General features: G+C 55.7%; 7 protein-coding genes across 7 annotated transcripts; 3 read left to right on the top strand and 4 right to left on the bottom strand.

The window, feature by feature from the left end:
- Positions 1-134: 134 nt before the first annotated feature.
- CDEST_01526 (uncharacterized protein) lies at positions 135-591 on the bottom strand. The gene has a single exon (XM_062917685.1). The coding sequence runs from the start codon at positions 564-566 to the stop codon at positions 141-143; it is 426 nt and encodes a 141-aa protein (XP_062773736.1). The 5' UTR covers positions 567-591; the 3' UTR covers positions 135-140.
- Position 592: 1 nt separating this feature from the next.
- On the bottom strand, positions 593-2,132 carry CDEST_01525 (uncharacterized protein). Its single transcript, XM_062917684.1, has 2 exons — positions 1,319-2,132; positions 593-1,229 (listed from the first exon to the last, which is right to left on the bottom strand). The coding sequence occupies exons 1-2, from the start codon at positions 1,906-1,908 to the stop codon at positions 602-604; spliced, it is 1,218 nt and encodes a 405-aa protein (XP_062773735.1). The 5' UTR covers positions 1,909-2,132; the 3' UTR covers positions 593-601.
- Positions 2,133-2,671: 539 nt separating this feature from the next.
- Positions 2,672-3,841, bottom strand: CDEST_01524 (Putative carbohydrate-binding WSC; the record flags this gene model as incomplete). The annotated part of the gene is made up of 2 exons (XM_062917683.1): positions 2,672-3,579; positions 3,636-3,841. 2 exons carry the CDS (start codon positions 3,839-3,841, stop codon positions 2,772-2,774), a joined length of 1,014 nt encoding a protein of 337 aa, XP_062773734.1. The 3' UTR covers positions 2,672-2,771.
- A 393-nt stretch (positions 3,842-4,234) lies between these two features.
- Positions 4,235-6,551, bottom strand: CDEST_01523 (Putative serine/threonine-protein kinase Rio1; the record flags this gene model as incomplete). Its single annotated transcript, XM_062917682.1, has 2 exons — positions 4,235-4,813; positions 4,869-6,551. The coding sequence occupies 2 exons, from the start codon at positions 6,549-6,551 to the stop codon at positions 4,706-4,708; spliced, it is 1,791 nt and encodes a 596-aa protein (XP_062773733.1). The 3' UTR covers positions 4,235-4,705.
- Positions 6,552-7,143: 592 nt separating this feature from the next.
- Positions 7,144-10,371, top strand: CDEST_01522 (Putative tyrosinase copper-binding domain, di-copper centre-containing domain superfamily). Its single transcript, XM_062917681.1, has 5 exons — positions 7,144-7,880; positions 7,939-9,122; positions 9,203-9,365; positions 9,440-9,515; positions 9,576-10,371. The coding sequence occupies exons 2-5, from the start codon at positions 8,596-8,598 to the stop codon at positions 10,319-10,321; spliced, it is 1,512 nt and encodes a 503-aa protein (XP_062773732.1). The 5' UTR covers positions 7,144-7,880; positions 7,939-8,595; the 3' UTR covers positions 10,322-10,371.
- A 2,355-nt stretch (positions 10,372-12,726) lies between these two features.
- On the top strand, positions 12,727-14,196 carry CDEST_01521 (Putative nucleotide-diphospho-sugar transferase; the record flags this gene model as incomplete). The annotated part of the gene is made up of 1 exon (XM_062917680.1): positions 12,727-14,196. The coding sequence occupies one exon, from the start codon at positions 12,727-12,729 to the stop codon at positions 14,194-14,196; it is 1,470 nt and encodes a 489-aa protein (XP_062773731.1).
- Positions 14,197-15,068: 872 nt separating this feature from the next.
- Positions 15,069-16,430, top strand: CDEST_01520 (Putative leucine-rich repeat domain superfamily; the record flags this gene model as incomplete). Its single annotated transcript, XM_062917679.1, has 1 exon — positions 15,069-16,430. The coding sequence occupies one exon, from the start codon at positions 15,069-15,071 to the stop codon at positions 16,428-16,430; it is 1,362 nt and encodes a 453-aa protein (XP_062773730.1).
- Between the last annotated feature and the right edge of the window lie 68 nt (positions 16,431-16,498).

Here is a 16,498-nt window from a genome sequence, read left to right as displayed (position 1 = left end):
GAGCTGCAGTTGAAATCCACCGAGCGTGCATACGTCCGCCGCAGACGTCAAAACGCGCGACGGCGGTCTATTAAATACAACGAGAAGGAAAACCAAGTCCTTCCTAGGGGAAACCCTCATTCGGGGTCACATCCATGTGCTCAATGCTCGCAAACGCTGGAGACCATGCTGTCATAGCGTATGGAGCTGACTCTTCTTCGCCGCCCCCCTCCTGCGGCAGGAAACAAACTGCATGAACCATGAACCATCACTCCCGATTCCGACAACGAAAGGAAACACGCAACGCTGCCTCCTATGTGACATGTTATCGGATGAGGGGGAGGGGGGCATGAAAGATGGCCTCCGCACGGGGCACGGCTCGGCCGCAGTAACCGTCCTCTCCCAGCGCCCGCCTCTCCGCAACTCGCGTCAGCGCATGCTGCGGCACGTTGATTCGGGAAGCTCTCGATCCTTGCTTGGATATGATCGAGGCACTTGACGGGCACCCGCCCCAACTGGAAAAATGCCTTGGATATAGGTGATGCGACCAAACAAGGCGTGCTTACACAACCCGGCGCCCTGTACATGAACCGAGACTTTCGTCTCGCCGTCCGTCTCGGCTTCAACCATGCTTGCAAACCCAGTAGCCCGCCCTGCTATCCTCTGCCGTCTCCAAAGAACGCCAGAACTTGGTCCATCCAGGACGTCCGTCACTCCGCAGGTGTTCCACTTCTTTGACCTCGCCCGTCTGGCTTGCTGCAGCCAGCAGTGCCGTATACAATGACTGGTAGAACAGAATCTGTTTCTCGATTCCTTTGGGCATGGCATCGATGGGACCCAGCACGAGAGACTCGAGCTCGCTCGCATCGACCTCGCCCAGGGTCGAGATCAGGAGTGTCGTCACGTACGGCCGCGGTACCGGGACCCGCCGAACGGAGCCCTCAAAGGAGATGTGCAACCGGCGCAGTGCGGGAAAGGTCGGAGCGATGCTGTTGACGATGTGCAGATACTGATCCCGGGGACTCAAAGCCCGGAGTTCGCTAATCAAAGGCGCGCCAGTCGACGGTCGCGGGGCCTTGTCCAGTGATCGATCGATAAGGGACTCGTCACGGTCCGGGATCCGCATCTCCAGCGACGTGATCCAATTCAGCTTCGGCGTCGCAATGGCGTAGGGAAAGTACATGGCCTCGAGCCGCTGCTCGAATTTGAACGTGTTGCTCGCGTACAAGACCTTGATCGTCTCTTCGTACCTGCGAGCCTGTCAGTATTGATCATCTGATGTTACCGAGACGCAGCAATTGGTCTCATCTCATGCGGACATGGTGTGAGGAAAACCCACGCTTGTCGACACGTCAGCAGCCACGGCAGAATACCCAGATACGTCTCCTTAGGACCGCATGTCTGGAAGAACCCTCTAGGACACTGGTCAGACAGCTTTGTCTCGAGACACCGGTTCTCCGGGCCACACACGCAGCTCCACCAGTACCACTGCGGCGTCATGCTGGCATCGGCGGAAGGCGGGTCCATGGGCGATACGCCGGGTGAGTGAGGGTACCAAGCCGGCACGGGCTGGTGACCCTTCCGCCACCGCACATCCGGCTGAAGGCTGCGCCGGTACAAGAGGTAGAGATGGAGGATTTTGCGGCCAAAAGCGAGCTGGTAGATGTAGTAGCGTAGGTCCGGTGTAAGGACGTCGAAGAAGGGGCTCTCTGAAGTGTCATTGCGGCTCCTCGTCTCATGGGGAGCTTGCCGCGTCCGAATCGCAAGTGAGGGTGTAAGAGACCCGATACCGGGGTCGTCTCTCTCGGCCGTCGCTGTTGCCGAGGCCGCATCGTCCGCATCCGGAGCGGTGAGAAGCGCGTCGCGCGGCCTAGGCCCTGGCGGCTGTTCGCGACCCGGGCTTGGTACTCCGCGGGATGAATCCGACATGGCTGTTGGGCGCCACAGTCGGCGATTGGAGACAGTCCTCCAACGAGAGAGTGAGAGACGAAGAAGCTGAGGTTCTTGCGGGAGTCGTAACGGGGAGGAGAAGAAGTTGGAAGCGTGTGAGAAACCCGTCACATGGAAGATGGGCAGCTGTTCGGTCCTGCAGGCAACGTGGAAAAGGCAAAATGGTGGGAGGTACTTGTCTTGATGAGCGTGGCGGTACTGGGTACTACCTAGGTGATTCAGTGTGCTGGCTGGTGATAAGGTAACAGACGGGTACGTATCGTGCCTAAATGTGCCCGACGGAGGTCTCAGGTGGGTCTCCAGGACAGTGCGGACGATTCAGTCCGACCACTGCTGTACGGAACGGTAAGGGGACAACAGCGCATTCAAATTACAGTTCACACACTGTACCCCTGAACGCGGCCGTTGAGAGATTCAGTCGAAGCAACCCACACCCGGTCGTTGGACGTCCAAGAACGCGAAGGCGACAGACATGTCTGACCGAAACACAGCCTTAGTTGCGCTGGATATATGTTGCAGTCCTATCCATCACTCGATTCCGTTTCCTAGGTAACCGGACACATGTCTGACATGGACTCGACAGACTTGTCTCCCTGCTCAATCCTTATGTTCGCGCTGGGCTGCTCCGTGGACAAGACAGTTGATTACCTACGTACTCTCGACACGGCAAAGGCCCGAGATTATGTCTTCTACAGAATCCGCTTGAAAGCTGTCCTATCATCAGGTGCCCTCGGCTGATGATTTAGGGTAGTTATCGGGTCATCTGACCCCCAAAATTTCACAAAAGAAGCAACTATAATACTGTTTGGCTTTCGTCCACACACGCATCTCTTCTCACGACCTTAGATACCGACAGCAACCAGAATGGCAGCCACGACGGCAGCAGCAACGACGGTACCACCAGTCTCGATCCGCCAAGCTGAGCTGTGAGTGACGACAGCTGGAGTGAATGTGGCGGTCGTCATGGGAGGATCGTCCGGCATGATGAGTGTCTGGAACATGGGCCCCTCGGGAGTCGACGTAGCATCCGGCAGGGTGATGTTGCCTGGAATGGAAACCGCTGGAATGGGGTCGTACGGAACGAGTTCGATAAGGCTGAGACTGCTGGTAGTTGGCTGGGAGGGAATCACAGGTGTCTCAGCCGGTGGAAGGGTGGCGACGGGAGGGTCCACCAGAATGCTGTCGGAGCTCTGCCATCCGGGGGTACTGATACTCTTCGGCGGCACATGGACGACGACAGTCTGGACGACGACAATGGGGCCTGAAGGAGAGTCTACAGTCGGAGTAGTGGGGGGGATGCCATCAATCAAGGTGCACGAGGTCGTGAGGCCTCCATTGCCGGGTGTAACGGTGTGGATGACGATGGTGGACTTGGTGGCCAGCTTCAAGGTGCGAGTGACGGTCGGAAGACGAATGGTTGAAAAGGTGATGCTAGGGACGGGCTCAGTGGAGGCCGGGCCGCCGGGGATCGGATTCGAGAACGGGACGGGCGTGTTCTCGTCGCACGCCTTGTATACGTTGGCATAGCTGCAGCCCCCAGAGTTGGAATAGCCGCAGAAGCCAAAGTTCCAGTCGCCGTTGCAAGGGTTGCTGCAGATGGACTCCTCGACAGTAGGGAAGCTCTCCAGGCTACTACCGCAACGGCACCCACTGAAGAGACCTTGTGTTAATGTCTGGGCTGGTCTGAATAGGAAACGGAGGCCTACTCAGGGAAGACAGCGGCGTAGTTGCGACCGGTGCAAGCAGATTGGCACTCCTCGGGGGTATAGGCTGTGCCAAAGTTGACGAAGGCGTTGAACTTGTCCGAGGTGACGCTAACGCAGCCAACATACTCGAAGCCATGGATGGCGTGGTTGACCTGGGCCGCAGCCATGGCGATCAGCAGAAGGAGAATGGTGATAAGGATCGACATGATGGGTGTGCTTGTTGCTTGTTACGGAAAGGTGTGTGCGTGTGTGTGTGTGTGTGTGCAGGTGAGGAGACAGCAATGCCTTGGAAATGGGGATGATGACGATGAATCCCCCGAAGATGAGATGGAGATGCTTTTGAGATGGCTTTGGAGGAGGGAAGATGTGCGGCGACAGCAAGATTAAGGGGGGAAAGATGTCACTCCGCTGCGGGAGGAAGCTAAAGGAAGCAGGAGGACAGCAGGGACACAGAGGGAAGTCACGATCATGGTCAAGTATGTCCTTCCCCACCTTACGAGGTAGGAGCAGGAAGGGGAGGGCAGGCACACCGAGTATCCCGGACTTGCCTTCATCGAGGTTTATGAGGGGAGTAGTACTAGGGAAAGTGCACCGGAAGGCTCATCCAACAGTACTTGCCTCATTCTTCCCAAATAATAACGCAACAGGTTCAACTCAACCAGAGTCTCCCATCATCATAATGACTTCTCTAGGGATAAACAGATGGCAGCGAAGAACACGCTCTTGGATTTCTACTGGGTCTACGTTGTCGCAAACTGGTGAGCATGACATTCTTGACATTGGTCAATCTTTCCTCCAGTCTTAAGGTCCAACACCGCAGCGGAGAAATGGTGCAATCGTCAGAGCTCTCCTTGATCATCATGGTGCCTCTCTGGAAGTAGAAGAGGGCATTCGAGAGCCAGAATGACGGGGTCAGCAGCGGTTATACCGAATGGTTAAACACTGCATGCCGACCCCGTCTGAGGCCGATCGAGTCTTCATCACCCGATTGCATCCATGTCTTCCGCTTCCAAGGCTTTCCTCGCAAGTGGGGGGTATCCGTTCATGCATGTCAAATGAGGGGAGTTGGCTCAGTGCTTCTTCCTAGACGAAGACGAGACCAGCTTCTTCTTGACGCTCTTGGGGATCTTTTCCTTGCGCTTTTCGCGCTTGGCCTCCTTGACGGCCAGCTTGTGTTGCTGCATCGTGTTAGCGCCGGCCATTCATCCACCATCATCAGTGCCTGTTCCTTACCTTCTTCTCCTCCTTGTCCTCGTGCTTACGTCCCCTAGGTCGGCCCTTGTCAAACCTGGAGTCGTCCTCTTCGCCGCTGGCCAAGGACGCTCCGCTGCCCGACTCATCGTCGGAAGTCTCGTCCTCAGCCTCCTGTTCTTCGTCCTCCTTCACGACGGCGTCGGCGAGCAGGTTCTTGTAGACGAGCTTGTCGCCCTCGCCCTGGCCAATCTTGGCACCGTCCTTCTCGATGTCGTAGACCTGCTCGAGGGTCTGGGGAATGTACTGCTTCCGGAAAACCTCGTTATCGACTTCCTGCTCGGCGGCGGCCTCCTCGTTGTCGGCGGGTCTGCTTTCGTACAGCTTCTCGAGCGCCTCGCCCAGGGCGGGCTCCTCGACCGGACCCTCGGGCGACGAGACAAAGTCGAAGATGGCACGGTCGCTGAGCGTGTCGACGCCCTTTCTCCTGAAGAAGTCACCGACGTTCTTGATATCCATGCGCAGGAACTCCAGCGCGCGGGGGTGGTCAGGTTCGACACTCTGGGAGACATCGATGATGTACAGCTTGCCGCTGTTGTAGAGGATGTTGTACTCGCTCAAGTCGGCGTGGACGAGCCTGCAGACCTGGTATATCCGGCGCATGAGACCCAGAAGCTGGACGTAGAGGTTCCTCCACTGCTGGTCGACATCGTCACCAGTCAGGTTGGCGTCTCTCAGCCGGGGGTATGCCCAGCCCCTCTTGTCACCGAGGAAGCCCATGGCCAGGACGTGCAGCTTCAGGCTGATGGGCTCTGGGCACGGGATTCTGGCAGCGTGTATTCTCCTCAGGTTGCGGAACTCCTTCTCGGCCCACAGCTTGACCATCTTCCTGTTGCTGCTCTTGTCGAAGCCCTTCTGGAAGCGGTGCTCGCCTGTGATGTACCTCTCGCGGTCCTTGAAGACGAGGATCGAAGTCTTGTACACCTTGATGGCCCGTTGGATGTTGGGGCCGTCGCCCTCGGGGTGCAGGATGGCGTGATAAACGTTAGCCTCCTTTCCGGTGCTGATGGCACCATGGATCTCGCTGACGATGCCGCGGTTGATCATCTGCAGCAAGATCATGCGCGTGCGCTGGTCCAGCACCTGCTCGCTCGTCGCCCGGTCGGCCTTGTCCTTGCTTTTCTCGTCATTCTCCTTGACGCCGTCCAGGCGGATCTTCGCGGCGTGCTTGGAGAGGGCGGTGATCTGGTCGTCGACGCTCGACTTGGTGTTGGCAGCCGGTCTCTGGGCGTTGGAGCGCGGCAGGGCTGAGTCGGTGGTGTTGAACATACGCTGGCGGTTGTACGACTTGGTCAGGTTGCCCGAGTCGGCGCTCCAGTCCTCGTCGTCAATCTCTTCGTCCTCGCCGAAAATATCTTCGAGGTCGCCGTCATCCTCGTCGTCGTGGGCAGAAGCGTCGTTGGGCACGGTTCTCAGCTCGACGGGGATAGACTCGGTCTGGTCGTAGCCCTGGTTGGGGCGGTATGTGTATGGAGGCTCGTGGGGAGCAGCGGGGGACTCGTTGGAAGCCATGGTAGGCGGTCTGTGTGGTGTGGTCTGGTCTTGTCTTTCTGGCACCGGCACTTGCGTTGTGTCTTGTCGCTGGCTTGGTCTTGTCGAGTCGAGGATGCTGCTCTCTGCTTGAGGCGTCAGTCGATGTTGTGCATTGCCCCTCTGCCCCTCCATTGTCGTCGCCGGGATTTTCGAATTTTTTATCTTATCAGTGGTGGCGGGCGAGGCGGGGTCCTCCAGGCTTCGACTCACACATTACCTACCCAGCAGGGTGTGTGTGACTGGCCCGTGCACAGTCGATGAGTCAACATCACGGCGAGTGACTGGGCTTTTTGTGGTGAATCAGCGTGAATCACCGCTGGAAGTCCAGGTAGGTGGGCGCTACAGACAACTCGCTAAGGAGAATAGGCGAGAAATTAGGTGGGGCGGCTGCCGCAGTCATTCCTTCCGGGGCATCGTGGGGCCGACGAGGGAGTCTGGACCGCCAACTTCGACATGCTGCTTCACAACCGCGCGGACACCACATCCCCAGCTCCCGTCATGGTCGCAATTCCACCGGGGACCTTCCTTGAAACAAATTAGCGCCTTATGATTTCTACAAGATACGAATCATATTCAGAATGACGTGACATTCAATGGATGCCGCCGGAAAACTAAGGAGGGATGGATGTGTCAGCCATCGACAAGGACGCCGTCCCCAATAAACTCCATACTGCTTCGCGAGTAGCTTCAATTACAGATTTGTTCCATGCTGACCGGTTCTGTACATGCGTCTGGTCTGAATTTAGTATGGTTACTTAGAGACTATGGGCACTGCTATCCGCCAACGTGGCTACAGTGGCTGCATGACGAGAACGGTTGTGCCGCCTCCAGTAACCAGAGCGCAAACACCTCTCGGGCGACTTTCCCTCTCCGAACTCGTAGGCCCGAGCAACTCATGAAGGCTGGATGACGGGAACCACTCACGTTCCACGTATCACGACGCAACTGTTTTTGGGGAATACCGAATTCTTTCATCCGAGGGGCCTCTGTTACTCAGTCTCTCTGCGTTGCCTGCCGCCAATCATCTCGAGTCGCCGTTGAGGCTATGATGTCCGGAGTCCGGTCGTCGGCAGTGTTTCTCCCTCCTTATCACTGCTCGCAAAGCTTCAGAGACTGTCAATGTTGCAACGGTCATTCACACCGACAAAGAAGGTCGTGAGCACGCTCGAGCCCCTCTTCAGAGGCACCCAACATCACCGGTGAGCTTCGATGATGCCCAGGCGCAGCCGCTCTTTGTGCACCATGTGCCATCAGGCGAACGATAGGACCGTCTGACCGCCCTGTCATCTGTCATTTGTGGTGGGCGTGCAGACAGAACTGTCCCTCGAGCCTAATGCGGTGTCGACGTCTATGAAGTAGGCTCAACGACAGGGCCGCCAACACGTCCCGCAGCTTACTGAACTTCAACAGCAAAAGAGGCATCTCGTCCACGAGGTACGCCGAGTCATTTCTAGCGCTCAGGTAGTGTAACACAGTCGGCGCTGGCCCTCAGCGTACCAAACAGCTGAACCGTGTGTAGATGCAAGTTCGCTCTATTTACCACCTGACCACTCGGTATCGGTTCCTCTTTTGGATTCCTCGCTATCATTTCATCACCTTGGAAAGATACTGGAGCGGAAAAGAGTTAGCTTCTTGCCTCTGCTCGTACTTCTGATCATTTCAGCTCTCGGGAGGCTGCGGGCCCGGGAAGTCTGCTGATGATGGGTCATTTGGTATGACCCGCTGGCTGCCGTCGGCCGAGGAAGTGGTGATAGTTGTTGATGAGGCAGAGCAGGTGTCGTTCCACTAGCAGTTCAGTCGATGAGGCGAGATGCAGGCACGGTCCTTGAACCAAGCTGAACAGAGTTGAGAGATTGTGTTTCCCAACGTCGCTCGCGACCAATGGCGGCCGTTTATCGCAGGAAGTCAACCCGTTCTCAAATCGAACCGGGCCATCCCACCCCATCAAAGCACAAATAGCCTCTGTCTCAGCGCGCCGAGGCAGGTCCCCATACTTTCTCCAGCCTCTAGACCATGAAACCAGGCGGCGGCATGGATCGACGCTCTCGTCGTCTTTATATCGTCGGCTCATCCTCGCCTTGTCATTGTGGAAACGCAGTCGCAGGTTGAAATCGAGCCGTCTTGTCTCGTCTGTGGCGAAGAAGCTGTCTTGCGAGTTCTCCCACACTGCGGCGCAATGGCACCATGTTCGCGCTGGGGATGGTTCTTGGTCGTCGCCCTGGTCCTCTTGCTCACGCTCGTTCCGTCCGCCGAGGGCCACCGCAGCAAGAAGAGGCCTCAACAGCCCCCTCAAGCGCCCGCGCCAGTACCGGCACCATCAATAGTCCCGGTGCCACCACCCGTCCTGCCTCCTCCGGCGCCGGTTCCTCCACCGTCCCCGGCACCACCTCCGACACCACCTACGAAACCATCTACGACACCGCCTACGAAACCAACTGCGGCACCCACTACGAAACCGCTGCCACGGCCGGCACCGGTAGCACCAGCGCCGAAACCAAAACCTTCACCACCGGCATCAAAACCACAACCTGTACCACCAAAGCCCAAGCCCGACTTTACTGATGAAGAGATAAACAACGGGACAGCGTTGGCGAAGCTGAACTTGAGGGCACTCAAGAACGCGCGGACCATGAACACACCGCAAACACATCTAGGCGACAACAATCCATGCCAAGGCGCGAATGTGCCCATGCGGAGGGAATGGTGAGTGATACGTCTTGAGGAGGGCCTTCGGAGCCGGAGGAGCTCTCGCCATGTTTCTGGTGCTAATGGTAAACCACAAGGCGGTCTCTGCCACCACCTGAACGCAAGGCTTTCATTGCGGCTGTCCAGTGTATCATGAGGCAGCCTGTCTTGTCAGATCCGAAGCGGGTTCCAATGGCGAAATCCCTTTACGATGACTTTGTTGCCGTTCACTACACCAGCTTCAAGAACACACATCTTACTGTAAGCTATTTTAGAATTTCCCGTCAGACTATGCAGTCTGGTTATCGTAGGTCCGCCGCTGACAAGGATTTCAGGCGTCTTTCTTCGCCTGGCACCGGTATTATCTCGCCAGTTTTGAACAGAGATTGCGCTCTCAGTGTGGTTATAAAGGTAGACCTACGATCCCCCCCCCTCCCTGACAAAATGAGGTCGATGTTGACGCGTCTACAGGAGCCCTGCCCTACTGGGAATGGGGCCTGGACATCAACAATCCAGCCGCCTCGCCCGTTTTCGACGGATCCGAGACATCGCTAGGAAGCGACGGCGAATTCATCCCCCACGATGGGCTCCAACTCCGCCAGCCGTTCACAAAGAACCTCATTACCCTCAAACCAGGCTCCGGCGGCGGTTGCGTGAAAGCGGGCCCTTTCAAGGACATGCGGGTACACATCGGCCCCGCCGCGCTGGCGCAGTACGGCACGGACAAGCCCTTCAACGTCTCGAACCCGCTCGAGGACCTCCCGCGGTGCCTCAAGCGGGACCTGAACAAGGACGTCGCCACCCGCTTCAACTCGTTCCGCAACACGACGCTGCTCATCCTCCAGCAGACGACCATCAAGAACTTCTCGTCCCTGCTGCAGGGCGACGACCGCTTCTTCCCCAACACGCTCGGCGTCCACGGCGGCGGCCACTTGATCATCGGCGGCGACCCCGGCGCGGACGCCTTCATCGCGCCGGGCGATCCCGCCTTCTGGTTGCACCAGGCCCAGGTCGACCGCGTCTACTGGATCTGGCAGAACCTCAACTTCAGAAACCGGCAGGACGTCTTCGGCACCATGACGCTGCAGGACAACCCCAAGAGCCCGAACGGCAGCGTCGAGGACGCCATCGACCTGACGCCCATCAATTCGCCGGTAAAGATCAAGAACCTGATGAATACGGCGTCCGGGGCGCCGTTATGCTATATGTACCAGTAATTCGGGCGGTGATTTTTTTTTAGCTCCAGATCAAAATAGATATGATACCCTCTTTTCTGTACGTCTCGCTGTTGTTCATCCTTGCTGGATGCGACACTTCCTAGGTCACAATGGGCTACCATGAGAGCCTACCGAATACTGACTAACGCAGCAATGATGAGTATCGACAAATTTGCCGCCATCGCATAGTTACCGATGGAAAAGGCCGGTAACGCACCGCCCAGGGTCTATCGTTCGTGAATAGATGATAGCTAGTCTTATCTGGCTGCCTACAAACTGATGTTGAAGGCAAGAGTCACTTGAGCTGTGAGTCTAAAGTGACACTAGAATCCCAGCTAGATGGCTTTCTGAATCAGCTGGTCTCATGGAAGAAGGTCCGACTTGTCGGCTACATGGACAGATTGGTGCTATCGATTGGAAGAAACTTTGTGCTAATCCTGCGCCGGAGAACTTCGTCTAATACCCGGCCATTGGAAAATATACAGCTTGCTGTACAAGTTCACCTAAACTAACTTGACAAGCTGGGAGATCCGTATGTCAACAACGATCTCATCGTGATTGGACTCTTGACAGAATTCGGATAATTCCATCCCTGCAGGCTTCTTAGCCTGGACCGATTCTCTCATCCGTCCGAGGCATTGCAATTGTTTGATAAATTTCTTTCTACGCCTCTCGAAATATCCTCATTTCCTTTTTCCGTCTGGTTGGCTGTCTGGATAAGCAGAGTTGAGTGAGCCCAGTTGGAAGGTCCTGAGCCGTGTTGCTGCTGCTCAGGCCGCTCTTTGTCATTATATTATATTTCAGTTTTCCTCGTATATTTGAATCAATTGGATGATTTACACTGCCGGATTAGACAGGTTAGATATAATTCATGTCCGTATGCTGCTGATCGAACTTCTGTTGGAAAAGTTTCTTCCCCGACTAACTATTAAGCTTCCGAGAGTGAGTCGTTGCGGTCAGATTGAACTCAGGCGAGAAGTCGTATCCGCCTCAAACCCGCCCCGTTCCTACCACAGTGTGTATAAGGAAGAGGCAAAAAGCAGCATTTGAAACAAAGGGTTCCGCGTATTAGTTTAAAGTCTATGGTAGTACTGGAGAGGAGATCCAATGACGCCGATAGAAGGGAATCGGCCAACTGACCCACCTGGGACCACCCGCTCCGAGCCGCATACAATGTTGCAGGTCACCCTCCTCGAGGGAAACAAAACGTTTCTCGACAGCTCAAGCTTTCCGAGATCAGACGGTGACGGCCATAGAGCCCGCGCATTTTGCCATTCGAGTCCCGCCAAGAGCCTCCCCCATCCCTAAACTGGAACGTGCCCCCCGGTCGATCGGGCCCATCAAAGCGCACCGACGAGGTCATCGCGCCAAACCGCGGCCTCTAGCCCTCTGTCCAAGAAACGCGTGGCGCATCCGTTTCGAAACGTCTGAATGAGGTGTGTGCAAGGGGACAGCTACATACCCAGATTTAGCATTGGTGTGTGTGAAGCGAGCGGTGCGTGGGGTGGTTGTGGTTGGCGGCTTCTGCCCATTTTGGCTCACTTTAAAGTCTGTCGTTGCGGGCTCTTGTGTCGCAGGAGGTTGCAGAGAAGAACTTAACTTCCAGTCGGTCTCGCACCGGCAACCTTCTCATAAACTCGCTGGCGAGTGATAATAATTCCCGGACTCATGGAATGGCAAAGCTATCCCAGCTATTCTCACGCTAAAGCTGGATGAACAATACACAGTTGCCAGTGAAAGAATAATGCTTGGTCCAGGTATTCACTACCTAAACCCAACTTCAGGGCGTTCGGGTTTGTTTGTCACCCGGTTGTCTCGGTCGGACTGTTTGTTACGTTTCTGGCCGTCTTCGTCCAATAATTTTGTCTCAACTTCTGATGTAACGGCATCCCATTCCGACGTGCTCGACGCTATCAACACGTAGTAGCTACCGAGGCAACTCGTTGTTAAGAAGCTGCAACTGGCACGTCGAAATGAACAGCGTTAAAAGTCTTCAGAGTTCACTTCCCAGCAAGGGATCGAGTAATGGACGTTGTCGGTGGCTCGAGTAGCTGTTGTAAGGCCAGATAAAAAGGCAAGTAACAGACGGACGTTGTCTGCCTCCTCGCGGACACACCAGCCCCTTGCGATCCTGTTTTACACTCGGACCGACGTCACTGACAAAAACCAAGCAAACTGCTTCATCCCAAGCATATTAAAACCAAAGAGAACCGGCTTTCTGTTTTTATCTCATTCCGTACCATATACTTGGGCGACGGGACACGTCACCACTGCGTCCTACCGTAATCTGCCCACGCTGCAAACGGGGGTCATTAATCTGGTTCTTCGACCGAGAACGCATACGGTTCACTTGGAATTCAACATCCTCAGAGAGTAGCATCATTTATCACGACTCTGTTTCGACCATGGTGTCCTTGATAGCGCCGCGAATGCTTTCGGTGGCGAAGCCCCGATCACGGCAACAGGTTCCGATCTTATACATCGTCCTCGCTCTTTGCCTGCTCTTCGTGTTCCTCCAGATTGAGTTCAAAAACATGGTCGTCGAGCGCATCGCTGACACCGACACCAAGCCGCCACCCGTCATCACGAGCCCGACCCCGTTGCCGAGGCCGACGCCCAAGTTGAAATCGCAGCCGGAATGGACGCCGCCGCCGGTCAAGGATCCATTCCCGCTGCTGTCGTCGGGCATGCCGCCTCCGGTCCCCGCCTGGAACAAGGCCAAGAAGCCCAACGTCTATCACAAGTACTCGCTGTCGAAGGCCCCGCCGCTGCTCATCGGCTTCACGCGGAGCTGGCCGATGCTGCTGCAGACCGTCGTCGGGTACATCACGGCCGGGTGGCCGGCCGACCAAATCTACGTCGTGGAGAATACGGGGGTGCATGATGCCAACGCCAGAGGCCGTCTGACGTTACAGAACCCCCTGTACCTCAACTATACCCAGCTGCACATGTTGGGAGTCCACGTCATGCGCACGCCGGTCCTGCTGAACTTTGCCCAGCTGCAGAACTACTTCACCACCGTGGCGAGGGAGGAGCCGTGGTCGTACTACTTCTGGGGCCACATGGACTCGTTCGTGCTCTCGTACGAGGAGGGCATGGAAGGTGTCACTGGGGCAGTCAACACGCCGGACTACCAGACCATCTACGAACTGGCCATCAGCGAGTTGAACGACACGATGCGCAGTGACCATAAATGGGGAGCCCGGTTCTTCGCGTACGACCACCTGACGCTGGTGAACCCGCGGGCTTACGGGGATGTCGGCGGCTTCGACACGTTCATCCCATACTACATGTCGGACTGCGACATGTACTGGCGCCTCGAGGAGGCCGGGTGGAGTGTCAAGGAAGTAAAGGCCGGCATTGTACAAGACGTGGGATCCGTCCTGGACGACCTGCGCGTTCTGTACCGCGAGTCAGAGGTTCCCGAAGGCTTCGGCTTCACGGATCCGAACCCGCCACCGCCGACCAAGGTCATGGGCGAGAGCGTCCGGGAGGAGAACAAGCGGAGCCTCCCCGTGCCCGAACTCGACAAGGCCGGTGCTCCTGTTGGTGGTGAGACGGATGACTCCAGGGAGGACGCTGCGAAGGCTGTCGACCCCTTGGACTCCTTCCGGGCGCTTCGCCGCATCAGCCAGGATATGTACAACTACAAACACGCGGACCGGGACAGGAACACGTGGCAGCTAGGGCAAAGGGGCGGGGACCCTCGCGAGCCGTACGCCTACGACGCCTTGGGGTTCCAGGAGGGGATAGACGTCATAACAGAGGCCGGCAGAGAAATCTTTCGTAGAAAATGGGGGCATCGCGACTGCGACTTTGCTGCAGCTGGGTTGAGACCCAGTGAAGCTTGGAAGGTTGAGAAAGACTGGGAATGATGGGGTTCGTCATTTGGCTGGAGCAGCTGATACACTGGGCAATCTGGCGTTGTAAGGAGGCTCTTGAGGTGGTTTCAGGGACATAATTCTAGACTCTTTCGAGTGACGTTGGTCAAGGGTTTGGTTAGTTTTCACGAAGTTCACGGTGTGTTTTTCTCCCGGTTGCTGTGCCCAGAGAGCCACAGAACGCGACAATCTGAGAAGTTCTTATATTCACAGCGGACATAGGACGATTGCGGAGAAGATAGAGGTGTGAACCAAAGAATAATGGTAGTGATTAAGGTATTCCAGACATGAGGTGATGATTCTGTCTTGAATTCCGAGTCCTAAATGACGTCTCAAGTCAATTTCGAAAAATGTGTTGATCAAGTCATCGCCCGCCAAAGTTCAACTCAAGGACGAATATAAGATGCCGGCAAGTGGCATGAGATCGGACAATGAAGAAACCTACCCTCAACCTTGAGAATAAATTACTGGAGGCAATCCCAACCATGTAAAGAAGAGCGGCGGTGTTCTTTCATGATGACTGGGCAAATGACTGGTGTCTGTACATAGTCATGGAAAGCGACGATTGGTTGACAACATGTCCTTTGCAGGCATCGAGGTGGGGAGACTAGGCAGCAATGCGGCACAATCCCGATGACAAAATGCTTGCAACAGGCCACCTCAAATCAGGGTGAATTCAACTAAACAGGCACCGAATGGATTTGGTCTTCTTTCTCGGTCCTGTTTGTCTTTCAATCAAAGCAAGGTCTCTTTGACTGTTAATTGAAACACTTACTCGAACGATCATGAACGTAGACCGTCCCCAAAGCCACTCGGGTGTAGCCAAAGACCCGAACGCTTTATCCAATAACAAACCCCATTCCAAGATGGCAACCAACTTTGAGAAAATCCCACAAGAAATCATCGAACAAATCTGCCTTGAGCTCCGAAAAGCGGACTATTCGAGCCTGCTCTCCCTTTCTAGAGTCTCTCGACGTTTACGAAACATCGCCATCACCGCAATAGTCGAAAAGGTCCAGTTTGCAGGGACTCAAGACAGAGTATGGGGCCATCCTGAGCCGCAAGACAACCGTCCAGGTCTTCTTAGGATGTTCATGGAAAACCCGGACATTGCCTACCGGGTAAAGGAGATCTCCAACAACAGCTGCGGTCATTTGGTCCTGAGCGAAGCAGAGTTCCAGACAATTGCTCTCGCGACCACACGCCTCGGTGCGCCGGTCCCGCAAGACCTCTATAAGCTCCTTTTAGACCCACTCAATCATCCGGGGCGGGGGATCAGGTATCACGATGCCGATGAAGGCCTGGTTCAGAACTTCATGACGGACATCATCATAGCTCACACACCCAATCTCCGCACGCTGGAGTATCACGTTTCCCAGACCGACCCGAGAAAGGCATTTCAGACACTGTCTCAGGTGTCAAATGCTACTGGAAACAGGCCGCTGTTGTCCAAGTTGGTAGATTGCCGACTCCACCTGGATGACTGTGCAAACTTGGCGCAGCCACTCGCCGACGCGGCTCCGAACCTCGACTCGCTCTGGATCATCGGCCCCCGGGGGCTCGAAGCCCCTCTTCAGCTCCACGGCGTCAGGGTGCTTATCCTCACAGGAGCGGACTTCACGGCGACGGAGATCAGCGAGCTTCTAAAGGGCTTTCCTGGTCTGAAGAAGTTCTGGTACAACTCTGCCCGACAATATCGTCGTTCGAATGATAGACGAGAGCTATGCTCGCCGCAGGACGTGGCGGATGCACTCGGGCCGGTCAAATCGCAACTCCTCGAGCTCTCGTTGATGTTTGGAGTGTGGCAGCAGCAGCCGCGCCGGCCGGGCACCGGTCCGTTTACACCGAGACTGCTCACTTCAGTGCGAGACTTCGAGGCACTGGAGCATCTTGACCTCGACGGCGGGAGTTTGTGGAACGAGCGGGGCGATTACACCAATTATGTGGCCGAGAACACGGACTTGCTAGCGAAACTACTCCCGGGAAGGCTCAGGAAGCTGGCGCTGTTAGATTTGTCTCGCGGACCGTTCAATGAGGACTTGAGTGTCTTTGTAGGTCGTTCGGAACAGGTGTGCCCGGATTTGAAAGTCATTCGGTATGAACTCAAATGTTGGGAAAAGGTAGACATGAAATGGATGAAAGAGATTACGATGCAGTCGCAAAAGCACGGCGTGACTATCGAAGACACCACCGCGACGTCAGACGATGAAGATGACGTGGACCGATAACTGGCGGGGAAGAACACTTCAGTAGAATATGTAGTTTGCTCGTGCTCTCCGGTATAACCGTTTGAATT

Source organism: Colletotrichum destructivum, chromosome 1 (assembly GCF_034447905.1).
Source record: "Colletotrichum destructivum chromosome 1, complete sequence".
In the NCBI taxonomy this organism is placed as follows: Eukaryota; Fungi; Ascomycota; class Sordariomycetes; order Glomerellales; family Glomerellaceae; genus Colletotrichum; species Colletotrichum destructivum.
Note: the sequence above shows the minus strand (reverse complement) of the source record. Positions and strands in the feature narration are given on the sequence as shown.